This window comes from Leguminivora glycinivorella, chromosome 1, assembly GCF_023078275.1.
Source record: "Leguminivora glycinivorella isolate SPB_JAAS2020 chromosome 1, LegGlyc_1.1, whole genome shotgun sequence".
Lineage (NCBI taxonomy): Eukaryota > Metazoa > Arthropoda > Insecta > Lepidoptera > Tortricidae > Leguminivora > Leguminivora glycinivorella.
The window spans coordinates 10,502,185-10,519,970 of NC_062971.1; the positions used below are offsets into that span (position 1 = coordinate 10,502,185).

General features: G+C 39.8%; 1 protein-coding gene across 1 annotated transcript in view; it reads right to left on the reverse strand.

Annotated features, from left to right (window-relative positions):
- The window catches only part of LOC125230185 (tRNA (adenine(58)-N(1))-methyltransferase catalytic subunit TRMT61A), an 88,105-nt gene that overhangs the window by 33,017 nt on the left and 37,302 nt on the right, over positions 1-17,786 (reverse strand). Inside the window, exon 5 of the mRNA XM_048135253.1 lies at positions 16,741-16,910. Coding sequence (XP_047991210.1) covers positions 16,741-16,910 — 170 coding nt within the window. The remainder of the gene's footprint in view (positions 1-16,740; positions 16,911-17,786) is intronic.

Consider the following 17,786-nt stretch of genomic DNA (forward strand, 5'->3'; position numbering starts at 1 on the left):
TTTATCCGCCCATGTAAGACCTAATGGGGTAAATACGCCCAAAGAAGAATTCTTCAAAACGTAAAATATAATTATTACGTGTGTATCCGTCTAGATTAAAAGATCGGTAACCATACTTCGAACATAGAGGATTACAATAGGTTCCACCCGTAAAATGTTTAGTTCAAAACAACTCCATTGTTCATTTGGTTATGATAAACGACAGGATTGCAAATGACTTCTTTAGTAACTATATTCAGGTTACTTAAACTGAACTAGATGTCCATACGTTTCATAGTTCCTCAGTCTATAAGTCATTTCGGTAAGTAATGTGGGAATGCGCACACGGCTTTGTCCCGCGCAGCTGCGTCGGCGCGCGATATAAATCATATTCATAACTATAATGGACGATCTAAATTAGGATAGATGCTTGTTTAGATCGTAATTAGGGAGTGTTGGACGAGTTTCCGACACGTGACGCCTTTTAGAATAGCTTGAACTGTGAAATATGACAACCTATAGGTACCTGATAAATTGTATCCGAAATATGTGGGGAGGGACCTGTAACATCAGCAATGGTGGGTCAGTTTGTGGAGTAGATACAGCCTACACTACAGTTTATTTTATCCCGGCTTAAAATCACTAAGTAAAATCATTAAGTTTCAATAGCCATAAATGTGCTATTGTGAATCGTACCTACTGGTTAGTTTCAGCTGTTACCCAAAAAAGGTCCTGTGGGGTTGCATTATTATTTTCAAAATAATTCAAAAGCGACACCTGTAGCTGAAAGTATGCATTATTCATTGGTGACAACGATGCCATTTTCGCTTCCGATCGGGACTAGAACTTAGGTACATGCCGCCATCAAATAATAAAAGTACCTAACTAAGACATAAATAAACTGTGACTACATCATATACTTTTATACGAGCAATTCTTGTATATTTATTTATTTATTTATTTATATATATATTTATTTATTTACACTGACGATCTCGGAAACCGCTCTAACGATTTCGCAGAAATTTGTTATGTGGGGGTTTTTGGGGGTGAAAAATCGGTCTAACTTATTCTTACGAGTAGGTCCCGGAAAACGCGAATTTTCGAGTTTTCATGCGTTTTTCTTCGCGCGCCATCTCGTGTGCAGTAGTTGTACTGTTAAGACAGAATTCTTTCGGTTGATGTAAGTACTATTTATTGCAAATACTAGATGGCGACACAGGTCAAGGCTAAAACGAATAGAAAAATACACTATTTGAGTTTTTGTGGCGAAATGCGCGCCATCTCGTGTGGAGTAGTTGTGTTGTTAAGGCTGAGAATTCTTTCGCTCGATGTAGGTACTATTCATTTTTGAACTAGATGGCGACACATGTCAAGGATACGAAACAGAACCGAGCGAAGCTCGGTTGCCCAGATATTTAATACTTGTGAGACATAAATTGTGATGCTTGCTTGCTGTACAAGTAGGTTAAAATCTGTTCTCATGGTTCATATCAATATAGTTATTCAAGCGTCCTGTATAAGGACATATTACCGTAACCTCGCGCATGAAATATGACACCCAACAATCTATGCGGGTCAATAATATTTAAATGAAACCCATTCCCCCTTTTAGCGCCGCAGTAGCATATGCGGCCGGATTTGGCCCACACCGGTCACATACACTACGAGGTACAACCGCCTTTCCCATACCGCTGACAGCACTATTAGCTACTCGTTATGATTTGCGGCAGAACTGAACTTAGACTCGCAAATGGCCCGATGAAGCCTTATTCGGGTAGTTAATGTCTTGATAAAGGTTGCCTTTGTAATCATACTGCTTAGTATGCGAGTGCGTGTTCAGTGCGTGTTTTGTTCAATAGGTTTATTGTAGTCTAGCTTGCTTAGAACATGTGCTTATAGAAGAAACAAGGCGCTGTGCTGTATAGGGTTCGTCAAAGGCTCCAACTTTCTGACCTATCCTCTAATGATCTAATCCAATAAAAGACATCTTGTCTTTGAAAATTTATAATGACATAGTTACATGTCTTTCTCAGCGTAAGCTTATACAGTACCTATTGCTTATGAAGCTTTAATACACAGATAACAGTCGAGGAATAGAAAAGAAAATAATACTTATATTTATATTTCACATGAGTTCTAGAGACTGTCTTTTTTAGATAAGAAAACACAAGTATTTGTTAAGTGTTTGATTTATCTCCTATTCATATATTTATGAACATAGAAAACATAAGACAAGTATGACTAAGTATCAATAATTTCCTTAATCGGACAGCTATTTACTGGCAGTAAATTGTAAACAGTCAATAATGTAATGATTTAGGTAGGTACTATTGTGGGCAAAGTTATTGGGGATTAAACAAATACCTATTCGGTTGTTTGGACACTATACAGTACATTTTAACAAATTTTAGATATCAAGTAGGATCACAAAATAGTCAAAATACCCCTTGATACAACGTGCAATACATGAAACGTGCAATACTTATTAAGATTTTGAATAATTTACATATTTTCACAACTAAAAAATAATGTTCTAATAAAATACAATATGTCATCTTTATTGGACACCCTTAAAACAAAATGTACGAGGAAACAGAAACATTTTCACATTAAGGGCAACCCCTGCACGTGCCTTCGCTAAGATTTCGTTAGCAAAATAATTTACAAAGATACCGAACAAGTGAGCATCGATTGGGTTTCTTGTTCAGCGTTTCTTTTTAGTATTTAGTGTACCCGTATTATTTTATAAAATAAAAAATATTAAAAAAATATACAAATTATTAATATGTAAAGCACACCTCGGACACTGGCGATCAAATATATGAAAGAGGCGCATTCCTAGCACACAGTCTAAGCTCGTGTAGGTGAACGCGTACTGTGCTTGTATGAGTGAAATATGTGGTGAAATATGACAGGTCGACTATTCGCGTTTTTGACATGCGGTAACTGTGAGGTAACCGAGAGGGGGTGGGCGGCACTTTCAGCGGGGAGCGGGAGTGGCCATACTGTACGATAGTACTCTTTATTCTACTGTGTCTAAAGCCAGAACAGAAATGAAATGAAATGAAATGAATTTATTATATTTATCTATCGACATCGACAACCAGGTTAAGGAAAATAATAAAAATAAGGAGCGCTCAGCACAGAATCCGCTTCGGGAGATGAAGTTTGAGAGGTTGAGCGAAATACAGGCGGACCACATGATGAGCGTGACAGCATCTCACCCACGAGATAGACGTCCCATCCTTTTCTATCTGTATTAATTAGAATAGGACAAGTAGTCCCTCCCGAGGGCGAGAGACTGTCGCGCCTATTATGCGCTTGCCCTAGAGACTCGGCGCTTCGACTTGTTGGAAATCCATTTGCTAAAGTTTATGGATAGCACTAATGACTTCTATTTATGAATTGCAGCACCACTGGAGCGATGTATGATTTAGGAATGGGGAAGGATATGCAAATTTGCTTGAGTGCCTGGTTCTGTCGACTCATATACGATAGATTAAAACGGCGTATATATCATCAGGGATTTTACATCTATTTGATTGAAAACGGTATAGCTACATACTTTTGGGACTCCGTTTTTATTATCAATAACATTTCCACGTAGCTAATTTGCACAGCAAACACATCGTATTTAAGTTACTAATCATGTTTGTTTCTTTTCTTTTTTTTTTCTCAGGTAAGAAATTTACAGGTCAGGTTGCTCTGGTTCCTACACTAGGCTCAACCTGTCTCGTAGGTAGCCAGACTCCAATGAGTTAATGTCGAGTTTTATAAACGGCGATTGCATTATCTGATGAATATAATATAATTAGTATGAGTATGACGGCGCTTCGCCAGCGCCATCTTTTAGATTACGGTGGAACTAGATTGACGACTCTCAGCCGTCGGTCTGGCGGAGCGTTGGGTCGATGGTTGGCGCCGCCATGTTGAATGTCAGAATACTTTTGATTTTCAACGAGCGCACCACGTCACCGACGAATCGCTTTTGTTCTGCGTAATCTTGCATCATTTTTGATTGAAAGTGTTTAAAATTAAGAGAATAAGAGATTTCCTATCTACCAGTGTCTTTATTTTGTGGAAAATCGTTTTGATTAGACATTAAATAGCATATGATTGTGAAGTGAGTTATTCGTTGGCTATTTCCTAATAATCCACCAAACCTTATCACTATGGGTGATTCTAATAAAGGCGGGGAACCGCCTACATCAGAAGTGCGAGAAATCCCGCCCGAATTGCAGTCTGAGAAAAAGCCACCAGATGAAAATAGCAGTGAAATTTTTAAATAACATGGAAGCGCTATTTACCCGCATGTTGGCATCACCGCAGGCTTCGACTATTGGTTCTAGCTCTCAGACCGGCATAGTGAAATTAGTGCAATTTAACCCTGAGGATGTCGACGCGGATATAGAAGGTTGGTGCAAGGTTACTGAACTTATTGTGAAAACAAAGTGCCTAGAAGGTGTAGATTTGCTGGTAGCGCTCACGAGAGCACTAAAAGGACGTGCAGCTACCTGCCTAACTAAATTAAATTTGAACGATTTGACATGGGAGTCAGTAAAGCAAAGATTGATGGCTCAGTTTTGTCGACCCAAGTTATCACAAGACTACTTTGACGAAGTTTTACGTTTTCAAATCGGGTCCAAGGAGACTGCACCAGAAGCTGGATTACGCTTGTGGAATATGATCGAACGAATTCCTAAGACACAATTGGAAGAAGAAGCGATAACTGGTTTTGTCATATCTGTATTGTGCCAAAAGGATGGCATTATACGTCGCGAATTGAATGCCCATGCTATTACTACTAAAGCTCAGCTTTTCAGAATCTTAGGCGGCATTTCAATTAAGCGACGATTCGACGCCACTGAAACTCAAGAACCTGAATCGAAGCGACCACGTACAACAGATGCTAGATTTCCTGGCAAATGTCATTGGTGTGGCATCTCTGGACATAGACAATCTGAGTGCAGAAAGCGACGAGCAGATACTTCTGCGACCTCTAACCAACAAGATGCTTCAACTCCGGCGCGTACTTCCGAGAAGACTTCAACAGTAACTTGCTACAGCTGCGGGAATCCTGGACACCTAGCTACGCATTGTCAAGAAAAGAAGAGCACTAGTAAAGTTGCTGAAAGGAAGGAGGTCAACCTTTGTGAACAACGACTGTCGAGGGGTGTCTTGAGGACGTCGTCCGGTGAGCCAGTCACTTTTTTATTTGATAGTGGATCGTCTTGCTCTTTAGTGAAAGAAAGCTTCTCTAGTAAAATTCCAGGTACTGTGCGCAATGATCTCGTTTATCTTACGGGTCTCGGCGGTGACATAAAATGTACGACTCAAATCTTGAGTAAGGTCAATATTGGAGACATTTTTGAAACCTTGGAATTTCATGTACTACCTGACGTACATCTTGTGGAACCTGCCTTAATAGGGAGGGATATGTTAGAAAAAGGGTGGACGGCTAAAATTAATAAAAAAGGTCTACTGTTTTATACTGAAGAACAAACGAATATCTGTGAATCGCGTGCTACTAAGCTAGATCTTTCACAAGTAGATACGGATTTGAAAGGCAATGATCGAGAGGCTCTAATTGAATTATTGAACCGCTATGCTGACTGTTTCATCGAGGGGGTACCTGATAAGCGCGTAACTACGGGGGAGCTAGAAATCAATTTAGTAGATCCCCATAAAGTCGTACAGAGGCGGCCTTACAGGTTGGCGCCGGTAGAAAAGCAAATCGTTAGAGAAAAGGTTCAGGAACTTCTAGATGCCGGTGTTATTAGAGAAAGCTCATCACCGTTCGCGAGTCCTATTCTTCTAGTAAAGAAAAAGATGATTCAGATAGGATGTGTGTTGATTATCGGGAGCTTAACTCCAATACACAACCTGAGCACTACCCCTACCTCGTATCGAGGAGCAAATTGATCAGCTTAGTGGTGCACATTATTTCACATCACTAGATATGGCATCGGGATTTCACCAAATCCCCATCCACCCGGCTTCTATAGAAAAAACAGCATTTGTAACACCCGAGGGGCAATACGAATACCTCGCTATGCCCTTCGGATTACGTAATGCGCCTTCTGTGTATCAACGTTGCATCTCGAAGGCAGTGCGTCATCTTGACGATAAGCCCCTAATTTATATGGATGACGTCTTGTGTTACTCTAAAGATATATCTGATGGACTTAAACGACTTGAAGCAGTCTTAAATGCTCTTTCTACAGCAGGATTCTCTTTTAACATCAAAAAATGTAAATTTATGAAGACACAAGTTGACTTTTTGGGCTATTCACTCCAGTGTGGCGAAGTCAAACCAAATCCCCGCAAGATACAGGCTCTTATAGATTCCCCTCCGCCTAAAACAGCCACGCAAGTTCGTCAGTTTCTAGGACTTGCATCCTACTTTCGTAAATTCATTCCCGGATTTACAAAAATTGTTGGCCCACTGTATCCTCTTACGAAACTCAAAGGTCCCATAAAATGGGAGGAGAAATATGAGAAAATTCGCACCACCATAATAGAGATTCTTACGTCTGAACCAGTTCTAACCATTTTTGACCCAGACTTACCAGTTGAGCTTCATTGTGATGCTAGCTCTGAAGGATATGGCGCTATACTCATTCAAAAGAAAAATGGCTTCCCACACGTAGTTGAGTATTTCAGCCGACGAACATCTGAAGTCGAATCCCGCTACCACTCGTACGAACTGGAAACGCTGGCGGTTGTACGAGCGGTTGAGCACTTCAGGCATTATTTATACGGCCGACGATTCAGCGTGTTTACGGACTGTAACTCATTGAAAGCGTCAAAATCAAAATCTGATTTGACCCCACGTGTTCACCGTTGGTGGGCATTTTTACAAGCGTATGATTTTGACATCATATATCGCGAAGGTCGTGGTATGGAACATGCCGACTATTTGTCTAGAAATCCCCAGCCAGGAGGTTCCTCATCGCCGCCCAGTTCGTTAACTTCATCTAAAAAGATACTTTTTGTTGAATTGCATCAAGGCTGGCTTTCTGTAGAACAGAAGCGTGATGCTGAAATCCAAGACCTAATCAACAAGCATAACAATAACGAGTTTCCTGACACAGTCGGACAAACATATGATGTTAGGGACGGCATTCTCTATAGGAAAGTAGTAAGAAACAAGACCATTTCATGGTTGCCGGTGGTCCCTCGTTCCCTGACTTGGACTTTAATCAACCACGTTCATAGTGAATTGCAACATTTGGGTAGCGATAAAACGCTGGACAAATTGTACGAACAATACTGGTTCCCGCAAATGTCCAAGTCCGTTAGAAAGTTCATTGACTCTTGCATTGTTTGCAAAGCTTCGAAGGGCCCCTCAGGTGCTCAACCTGTACAGTTACATTCTATTCCGAAAATTTCTGTACCGTGGCATACAGTTCATATTGATTTCACAGGGAAGTTAAGTGGGAAGAGCGATCGCAAAGAATATTGTTCTGTAATTATCGATGCATTCACCAAGTACGTATTGTTGGAACACACCTTTTCAATAGATTCAGCTAGTGCTATTCGAGCCCTCAAAAACGCCGTTTGTCTTTTTGGAGCTCCAAAACGTATAATTGCTGACCAAGGTAGGTGCTACGTTAGCCAAGACTTCAAAAACTTTTGCTCTGATCATAATATTGAGCTACATTTTATAGCTACGGGGTCTAGCAGGGCGAACGGACAAGTAGAGCGAGTCATGCGCACCCTGAAAAGCCTGTTAACAATAATTGAAAATGACGCCAACAAAAGATGGCGTGACGAGTTAGGTAACGTTCAACTAGCGTTAAATAGTACCATTTCCTCAGTTACCAAATTTACGCCAACCGAACTTATGTTCGGTATTCGTTCTCAATCTTTGGGTATATCTCAGATTGGGACATCTGCTTCAGATACCGAACAACGGATTGACTTAGAGTCTGCTAGGCAGGATGCATCTAATAATATACAGAAAGCAACCGCGTCAGATACTCAAAGGTTTAACCAAGGGCGCGCAGCTATTAAACCATTCAGAACAGGCGATTTCGTATTTATTAAAAGTAGCGAACGTAACCAAACTAAATTAAATAGAAAGTTTAAGGGTCCGTATGTTATTACTGCTGTGTTAGAGAACGACCGATACGAATTAAAATGTTTGAGTGGTTCCAACCATACCCTCAAATACTCACACGAGAATTTGCGTTTAGTACCGCATGGACATGAAGGTTTAGTCGAAATATCCACTAATTTAATGAGTCAGGACGAGGCCACGACGGCGCCGGAAGACGTAGAACTTAATAATGACCGCCTCGACAGATTAAGTAGTTCTGACACACTAACTGCAAGTTCCGAAACCAATACCGCAGAATCGGACACTCTGACTGCAGGATCAGATACGCTAAGATTAAGTAGTTCAGATACACTAACTGCTAGTTCAGATACGCTAAGTGATCACCCTGATCATGAAGTTATCGAGCTTGAAGTTGAGATTCACGCGGAGCAAGACAGTCTTTAACTATTAGGTATGTTTAACGTATCAAAATGTTTAATAAGTTTCTGACGCGTGTGATCTGATATGTCTAATACTTTCGTATTAGTTACTCGTATGTGAAGTTGGTTGTATCAATGTCATCCGGGCCATGCAGCTTCAAGCGGCTGGTCGTAAGGACACATGTGATATGTCAAGTACATCTATGTTGGTCATGTGGAGATGGTTAAGATACAATGTCGTCCGGGCCATGCAGCTTCAAGCGGCTGGTCGTAAGGACACATGTGATTGAGTATATTAATATATATTTATGTCACAACTTGTACTTAGTAATCACTTTTACTCTCAAAAGGGGATACGTAATTAGTCGACTACACGCACAATTTACTTTAACTGCAATTAAAGCTTTGCTCGTATAAAAGTTCATAAGGGGCGCTACTACACGGGCTAAACTACGAAAAAGGTTTGCGATTAATTTCAAGGATACAAGACTTATGCCTCACGAGCTTTTTCTCTCTCTTTCCCACGTGGTCCCTCCCAATAAGTACGAGTTTAAACAATTTTACTTGATAATCCGGTAATGGATAATTTATTATGAGTGTGGCATACTAGGGTTGGCTTTTAGATTTTAAGGAGCCTGCTATTTTCCCACGGACGTGAGCCTTTGTTGCTAGGCATGGGCCTTATACAGGTTTCATCGATAAACTGTAAAGGGTGCATTTTACTCATTTTAGAGTCAATAAATGTATTATGCGGAGCACTTTAAGGAAATATATTGAAGAGTTGATGCGGAGTCTCAAATCATGGTAAATATTGAACCTTATATACCATGTAAACAAAAAAATCTACGAGAGCAGAAAAAAGGTTGCAGTTGACCATATTAAATTCTGTGATGAACATAATATTATTAAATAAAAGGTAAATGAGTGTGGAAGAATTGGAAGAAATAAATTATTCAATAGAGTTTTTTTTTTCGAATGAATGAATTGGTTTTAAATATAAGACCAGAAATATGAGAATAAAAGAATGAGAAAACTCGAACATGACATGAACCAATGGTTAATGTTTGGAGGTAAGTTAGAGGCCCTTAGTTGTCGATGTATACAGTCAGAGACCGTATGTTGGAAAGGCACTACTTATACTTTGGCTTGTGAGCTAAAATTAAGTTCACTCGCTCAATAAGCAAAACGCGTTGATGTCCTTTGTACGGATAGCCGGAAAATCAAGCGATAAAGTTGTCCTACCGAACTGTAATGTATTATATATACTGTCGGCACATATAACCTGCTCTTACACATCTAGTGAGGAATAGGAAGTGAATACTACCTTCTTGCGAGTGACACGTCGAACATAGGTTCTCAGCAAGGTTATTAATCGATAAATATTTATAATCAGGCCTGACGTCTCTACAGGCTACTGGTCGGGAGCGTGACCGCCCGCGACAAACGGCGCGCGTGACGTTTCAAACGCAGCCCGATATGTCGCCGATATCGATAGGTTCAAATTGTTTGCGATTCAGCGCTTTATTGGAAAGACTTTAGAGATATTGTGGCTTGGCATACCGTGCAGGTTCCATGTATTTTTACTTGGCTTGCAATCTTTATTCGAGAGCAATCCGGATGCAGTTCGAGGATATTACTTGGTATTTAATATGGACGATAACATGTTCTAGCTTCTGAAACTTACAATACCAGGGTGGTTAGCTAAGTAGAAATTAGTTGGTATAAAACACCAATCGAAATTTTAATAATTTATGAAAAGAATCACGGGACTTTATGTCGCATCTATTGCATCGATTGTCATCTTGGCTAGACCCTCAGCATTTTCTGCATGCACTTTTAAGCAATAGTAAGCAAAGGCACACATTTCGTTGGATTTCAGATTTAAGTTCTGTAATTTGTATGCTTTTTCATCGATATTAAAATAAACCACGGTATAAATTGTAGCTGGCTGCTCATAAACAAAATAGTTGCTGATTTTGTTTCAACATATTGGTAAGTATGAGAAACTGAGAGGTTGTGTTATTTCTACTGCAGTACTCATAGGTTGACTGTATGGTCAGACTTAACAGTTATACTGAATTTGAATATCGTCCGAGGTTGCACGGAACGAGAATTTGCGTTAGTTAGGAGACCCCTTAGCTTCTTTAATGTCGAAAATCCGTTCTCAATTTTCTCACGCTCGGGAGCTAATCAATCAATCGATCCTATTTAATTCTTGCCGCGCACCAATCACCGTGATGGCTGGTTCAGAACCCCATACACTTCAAGTTAGTACAACGTATGCTTCAATCTACGTCAGTCTCAGCGTAGAGACGTACGACCGTATTCACGCACCCGTGGAACGCACGATTCTAACATAACACGTATAATAACTTCACACCTCCTGTCTTATTATTTTAGTTTGGGGTGTTTTTTTTCAAATCAATGGAAGAGAGCGTACCGTACGTTGACACCTGACCGAGAAGAGGAGTTTTTCAGCGATGTTAAGCAATTAAATCTTGCAAACTCCTTGCGTTGCCATAACGGAAATTAGCGGCGTTTGTTTCGGCGGTATTTGTTCGTTCACATTCTTTAGAGCAACCGATTTTTGTCTTCCCAGGTTTTTACACAGGGCGAAATCTAAAAATAAAAAAAAAAATAGCAAATAGGTCGCCTGACGGTAAACGATCAGCTCCGCCCCTGGGCCCTCAAAGCACCAAAAGGGTTGGTTAACTCTTTATTCATAAACTTTTGTCAATTTTTGCATTGTAACAAGCACACTCACACACACACACACACACACACAGCACACCAGATACACACACACACAGCACACACACACACACAGCACACACACACACACAGCACACACAGCAGATAGCGACAATAATTATCAACAACTCGTTACAGTTGATAGACATTAGCGAATACCGGCAGAGCGTAGCCGTACAAAGTCAAAATACTGCCTTCAACTGTTTCACTGCCTGCCAGATGTGGTTGTGGGTCCCAATTACCAGGATCGCGTATAGTTCGATAGGGGCCATTCATACTCGTGGCCCATTCATACCGCGACGTGACGACGTGTGTCGACAGGCTGGTTCGCTTGGCTCCTCAACTAACAGGTACGAGTAAAACATTGTATCTAATTTAGATAACCATCGTGGATGCGTAGTACTGGGTAATTAGGCAGGAATCAATTATGCCGCTGAGTTTATCTTAGCCAAGGACATAAGCGGAACAGTTTGTCATTTCCACAAGTTGCAAATCTACGAGTAAGTAGGTACTATAAGGAGAGAGAAGCCTCCGTTTTATATTCGAGTGTACATTTCGGTGTACACATATAAAAAAGCTACAAACAATCAATTTTTATACAGTAAATAAATAGCTTTTATCACTTGCTATATTTTTATTTACTTAGCCATGTTAAAAATCAGTAACTAATAATTATCGAGAACATTCCAATAATCCAAAAAATAATTAGTGTCCGTTGTTTGATCAGATAGTTAGGTAATTCCCAACTCATAACACCCGAATCCCCAACTCTGATCTAGAGATCAGAGTTGAGGATGATAGATCATCATATCATATTTTTCATTTATTTTAGATAGGATAGGATTTTCATAAATTTCAATGCAGTGAGAAAATTTGAAATCAATAAATTCTAATAGGATAACTTGGGTCGTAACAAAACATACATGGATATAGGGCACTGGCAGCTGCGATAATGCATACCCATTGTATGTATGGATTCATTTATTAAGCATAAAACAAACCTGTACCTAACCATCAAGTTCATACCAACCGAGCCTAAGACTCTTGGATAAAGGCGATGACTAATGCTACACAAATTCGCCGGTCCCATGTGGAGTGCACTAGGTGGTCCTGTGCAATCACTCGGAACGCACCGAATCGGGCAATTAGGTACGAACGATGTGGTCCCACCGTGATTTACTACACGTCTGTACTCTCAATTTAGGTACACGGCACGTACTACGGATTTATGTGAGCCGGCTGGGACATTATATTGCAATCGAATCTACGCGGTTTACAAAGGGCATTAGTAATTGAGATATATCAGTAATTTGAAGTATATACTTCATAGAACCGGTAGTAAATGTGGAATTTAAAGCACATGAAAACAGTTAAGCTGCTGAAGAATTTTGAAGAGTAAAACTACAACTTATGTATACATTTTGTAGCAATATCGACAGTTCGCTTAAAGATATAAATAATGGAAGGGAACCCTCCTTCTGACTAGGGTTTCTGATTTCTCGACCTATTAGAAGTCTCGAGTTTCGAGAAATCTCGAGCCCAAAGTCTCGAGTCTTCTCGAGTCTCGAGTCTTTTTTTATAAATGGTAAAATTTTGATAAAATAATAAACAACAATATGATTAGTAGTTTTTATTGCACCACACTATTATAAAAAATGCGTAACAGCAATAAAAATCTTCTTTGAAATAAACATAAATCAAATTTTAACAAGAAAACTACAATTATAGTCTTGAAAATAATACCTAATCCTTTAACTTCCCCGCCTGTGCACGGGTTAAGTAAATTAATGTTTTACAATTATTACAGAAAATAGGTAGGTACAAATAGAAATAGCCTAAAAATAAAACTTAATCTTAAAACTTAAGTAAATTAAAATGTCATGTATTAAATCATAATGTCATTGAAATTAAACTTTTAAAATAACTTGTTCTTCTTCCTCGTTTCCTCATTGCCGAGGATCGCGACCACAAGTAGCGTGTCTCCATTGAACGCGGTCATAAGCCATGTGGACTGCACAGTATACGCTGTCGCCACACGATTTCTGCACACAGTCAGACCATCTCTTACGAGCCCCACCCCAAGAATGTTTACCATTAATTCGCCATATTATGCATTGGTGCCATTGGTGCTCTCATAATGTGTCCGAAAAATCTGAGGGTCGCTCTTGGCATATTTTGGAGAGCCGTGTGGTGATATTCAGTTCTTGCAAAATAGAGATGTTTGTTAGTTCTTCTAGCTTTTCATTTCAAGTTATACTCGTAGCAGTCTTCGCCAGAACCACATCTCAATAGCGTCAATCTTAGCCACATCAAAACTTTTCAGGGTCCAAGTTTCGGCACCATACATAAATATCGAGATTATCGAGAAGACAAGAGATCGAAATAATCACACTTTATTTTGACGTCGGAATCCTCTGTTCTTCCAAATATTGTCGAAGTTAGCCATAGCACTCTTCGCAGGTTATCAATGACCCAAGATACATAAACGCGCTGACTTTTTCGTAATGACGAATTGCTTTTAAATAACACGAGGCTGTCAAAACTAGCCAAAGTCGCTGCCAGCTTACGTTGGAATGAGAGGTTAGATCGCTTTATCTCGTTATAATTTATGGCCGCCGTTCGACACCGACCCCACCGCCTCGCGATGAGACCGGGCAGAAGGTAAAAAGTTGCATTTCACTTCAGGTCGTACTTTACATTCGGGACTCGAGACGTCTCGAGTACCTGTCATTTTTTTCTCGTCTCGAATGAAGCCGAAATTCTCGAGAAGTCTCGAGTTCGAGACTCTCGAGCAGAAACCCTACTTCCGACACAAACGCATGGCAGTAAAATAATATCATGAAGGTCTCTACGGTAGTTCACCAGAAGCAGGGTTAAGGTTTATTAGGTAGGTACTATATAATATAACCTTTAATATACATAGTTTACGATTATTGGTATATGTAATTTCATTTTACTATTTTTAACATCATCTTGTAATAAAGAGCAAGGCTCTACAAGTCTGCACTACTACTACCATTGAGGTCGATTCATATAAGTAAAATAGTTAAGAATGTACATTTCTGAAAACTAGCGGCCGGAATAGTAGTTCCTAATTTCATATTTAGGTACCGCATTCAGTAACTAGCTAACATTACCCGATATCCGACCCATGCAATTAGTAATGATAATGATTCTTCCAATAAAATATTCACTGACTTCTAATTAAATATTCTTACACGAAACATAAATTATAGCAATAGAGTCATGACATCTAACTAGCGACCTAATAAGAAATTTGCAATTCACGAAGTTAACTGTATCTCCTAACGAACCACGAAACAAGTGAAATGATTAAACCATTGCATCATTCGCTTAATTTGGATCATCTGCGCATAAGCAACGTATGTCGCAAGTCGCAAGTGAGGTTGTCAATTACTGGCTTACATCGATCCACGGTACCTGTGGCGCTTAGGGACGTGCATATTGTGCAAGCGCTTATCACAAAATATTCCTCCTCATCGTTTTCGATGACGGCGACCCTAAATAAGCCTTACAGACGTTTCTTGCGTGTGCTCTAATGTGGCTGGCCAGGCCGAACTTGCTTTTAAGTACTCGCTGGCACGTGTGGCAATAAAGTTCGCCAGCGGAGTTATACGTGTACACGTAGGAGGGCTTAGGTCTCTCTTTTCGTAATTAGCGCTTTTCATCTAAGGTTTTGAGGCGGTTATCCTCAAATACCTTATCACCGTTATAGATGTTAGTTCGCCAAGATGACCTTTTCCTTTTTTTTTGAAATTATGATAAATGCATGACATATACATAGAGACATAAATATTAGGCAACAAAATATGGACATATAACAATTGTTATCAATAAAGATCTTCATTTTCATTTTTCCAAAATATTATACCATTCCAACAAAATCTTATACCTTTAAACGAGCAAATCTTGTATATTTATTTATTTATATATATATATATATATATACCGACGATCTCGGAAACCGCTCTAACGATTTCGCTGAAATTTGTTATGTGGGAGTTTTCGGGGGTGAAAAATCGATCTAGCGTAGCCTTAGATCCCGGAAAAAGCAAATTTTCGAGTTTTCATGCGTTTTTTTTTTCGCGTTATTAAACGTAAAATATGGTCGTTAATTTCGCCGACCGCGCGTCGGCTCCACGTAGGTCAGTCGTACGAGGTCGGTCTAATGTTCGCAGACAGATCGCAGGTGTCAGGATTTCGAATCCCGGCCAGAAATTAAGTTTTTTTTTAAATCTAAAGACTTGATATAATGAAATGGAACCGAGCGAAGCTGGTTGCCCAGATATTTATTATTATAGTGGGTGGACTTCGTTTATTAGCCTTCCATTTAGCATTATTAAATTTCCATGTGCTTGAATGAGTTTAATGTCATTAACGTGCTGAGTAACTTAGCGTACATAAGTAACTTCATTGTAACAATCCGAGACTGAAACTGTCATCTAAGTATTTCAATTAAGAGTCAAAGGATTTTTTTTACAAATTACGCAAAAAGCCACAGTCAGCGAAGGAGTTAAACTGAATTAGGTATTGTAAAAAATAACTTTTCTTTAGTAAACGACTTCTTTTTCAGTTTATAATTTTCCTGTATATTGATTTGTAATATAAAACAAGAAGTAACACGTAATGTCAGTAAAATATACTAATCGATCTATGGTCTCTGGTAATTACATATCTAGTACCTACCTAGTCACCCACTGAACCTATAAGTTAGTGAACTTAATGTATCCGTCGCAGAGGTTCGCGGTGTGGCCCACTTACGCTCGCCTTCTTAATTAGGAGCAACGGAAAACCAATCGGCATGAAGACGTATTGCCGTTTATGGGACACGTGTTTATACAAATTTTATTGGCATATAAATATTCGTGTAGGAATTGAGTTTGGTTTGAAATACGAATGTGTCCATCAAACGATAAGAACTACACAGATCTTCGGGCAAATGAAGAATTCAGATGATTGATTGGTTCAGTTCTAAGGTGGCTTTTATTTCAGTCTTAAGTATTTCCAGATTCGATAGATTTTGCAATCGGTTGATAGCCAAGAGGAGGCACGTGCCTTGAACTTGTCAGACACGCGATGTAAAAATAAATTGTGCAACGCAAATATCACCAACCTTGTGTTCCAAAAAAGATAGATCCCTGACTGGGATGGTCCGTCTGGTGACCTTGATATCAGTCTGTAGCACTTCCATAATCTAATATGGAAGTGCTACATTAGCTCTTGAACCTTGTTGTAATGAAAGTTAGACCACGTGTTTTTACTAGACCGCAATAAGAACAGGGGCAGGCCTCACTCTATAAGAAATACCTTCAACATTGTTTTTATAGAACGATAGACCCCGCACTGGGATGATCCTTTTGGTAACCTTAATCTCATTCTATAGCAACTTCAAGATCGCTAGCACCTGGAATCCATTGTTAGGGCAAAGTAAGTGCCTTAAACTTGCCAGACACACCAATGAAGCGAAGAAAAAGGACAGGTTCCTCTATGTAAATTATCACTAACCTTGTGTTTCAAGAAAGATAGATCCCTGACTGGGATGGTCCTCCTGGTGACTTTGACTTCTGTCTGCAGCACCTCCATGGTTGCGAGCTCCTGGAACCCGTTGCTAGTCAGTGCCAGGCACGTGCGCTGGACTTGCTCGATGCATGGCGAGAAAGAGCAGAAGCGTCCACCTGGAATGTAAGGATATATATCAATCCATTCTCATATACAATCGTTTTTAAGTTTTAAGGCCTTTAAAAGTTGTCAGCTGCTAAATGTTGACCAGGGACTAACAATGTTTGTTATTTGGTTTTAGGAATCCATAAATTATATAATTCATAACAAAATATCTTATCCTTCTTTAGTATATTTTAACATACATGTACATTCATATTTATAAAGTCGTCGACCTTATTGGAGCTCCAGTTCGCGGGATACCAAGCCCCTATCATAAGGCACGATAATGACCAAAGGGCTCTCGCCTCGCGACGCGGGCCCGTTCGGGCCCGTAACAATGTTTGACACGCGCCGGGGGCGATCGACCTCGCTATTACACAATCCAAACAAAACCACTACGTCTTACCACTTCATAATGCGCCCGCGCATGTAAAAAACGATCCAGACATAACAAAACGTCGACAGATGTTTTCATTCCCATGTGATATGGCCGGACCGTAGATAGAAAACCTTTTTGTTACCGCGATACCGTTTTGAAATTTTTACAAGTCCAAAATGCCCGGGAAACGACACATCGTCTTTTATGTGGGCCGCCGGATTTTATCTGTCAAATCTTATCGACCAATAAGGACAGCGTACGTCACTCACTCTGCCAATCAGAGTCGTCTGGAGCGGCCGCGTCACGGCGGGGGGCGAATTTAAAATTGTTGTATTTTTAAAATGCGTATCGCGTGCCTGGATGATATAATAAGCCGCGCTGGTTCTATTAGCATAATGTAGTCGGTCGTGTAATGAAGCCATTAAAGGGGATAATATGAGTACGATGTACGCGTATAGGTGGCGAAATATGCTGCGCTATCTTAATGTATCGCAAGTCACGTCGCACTGGT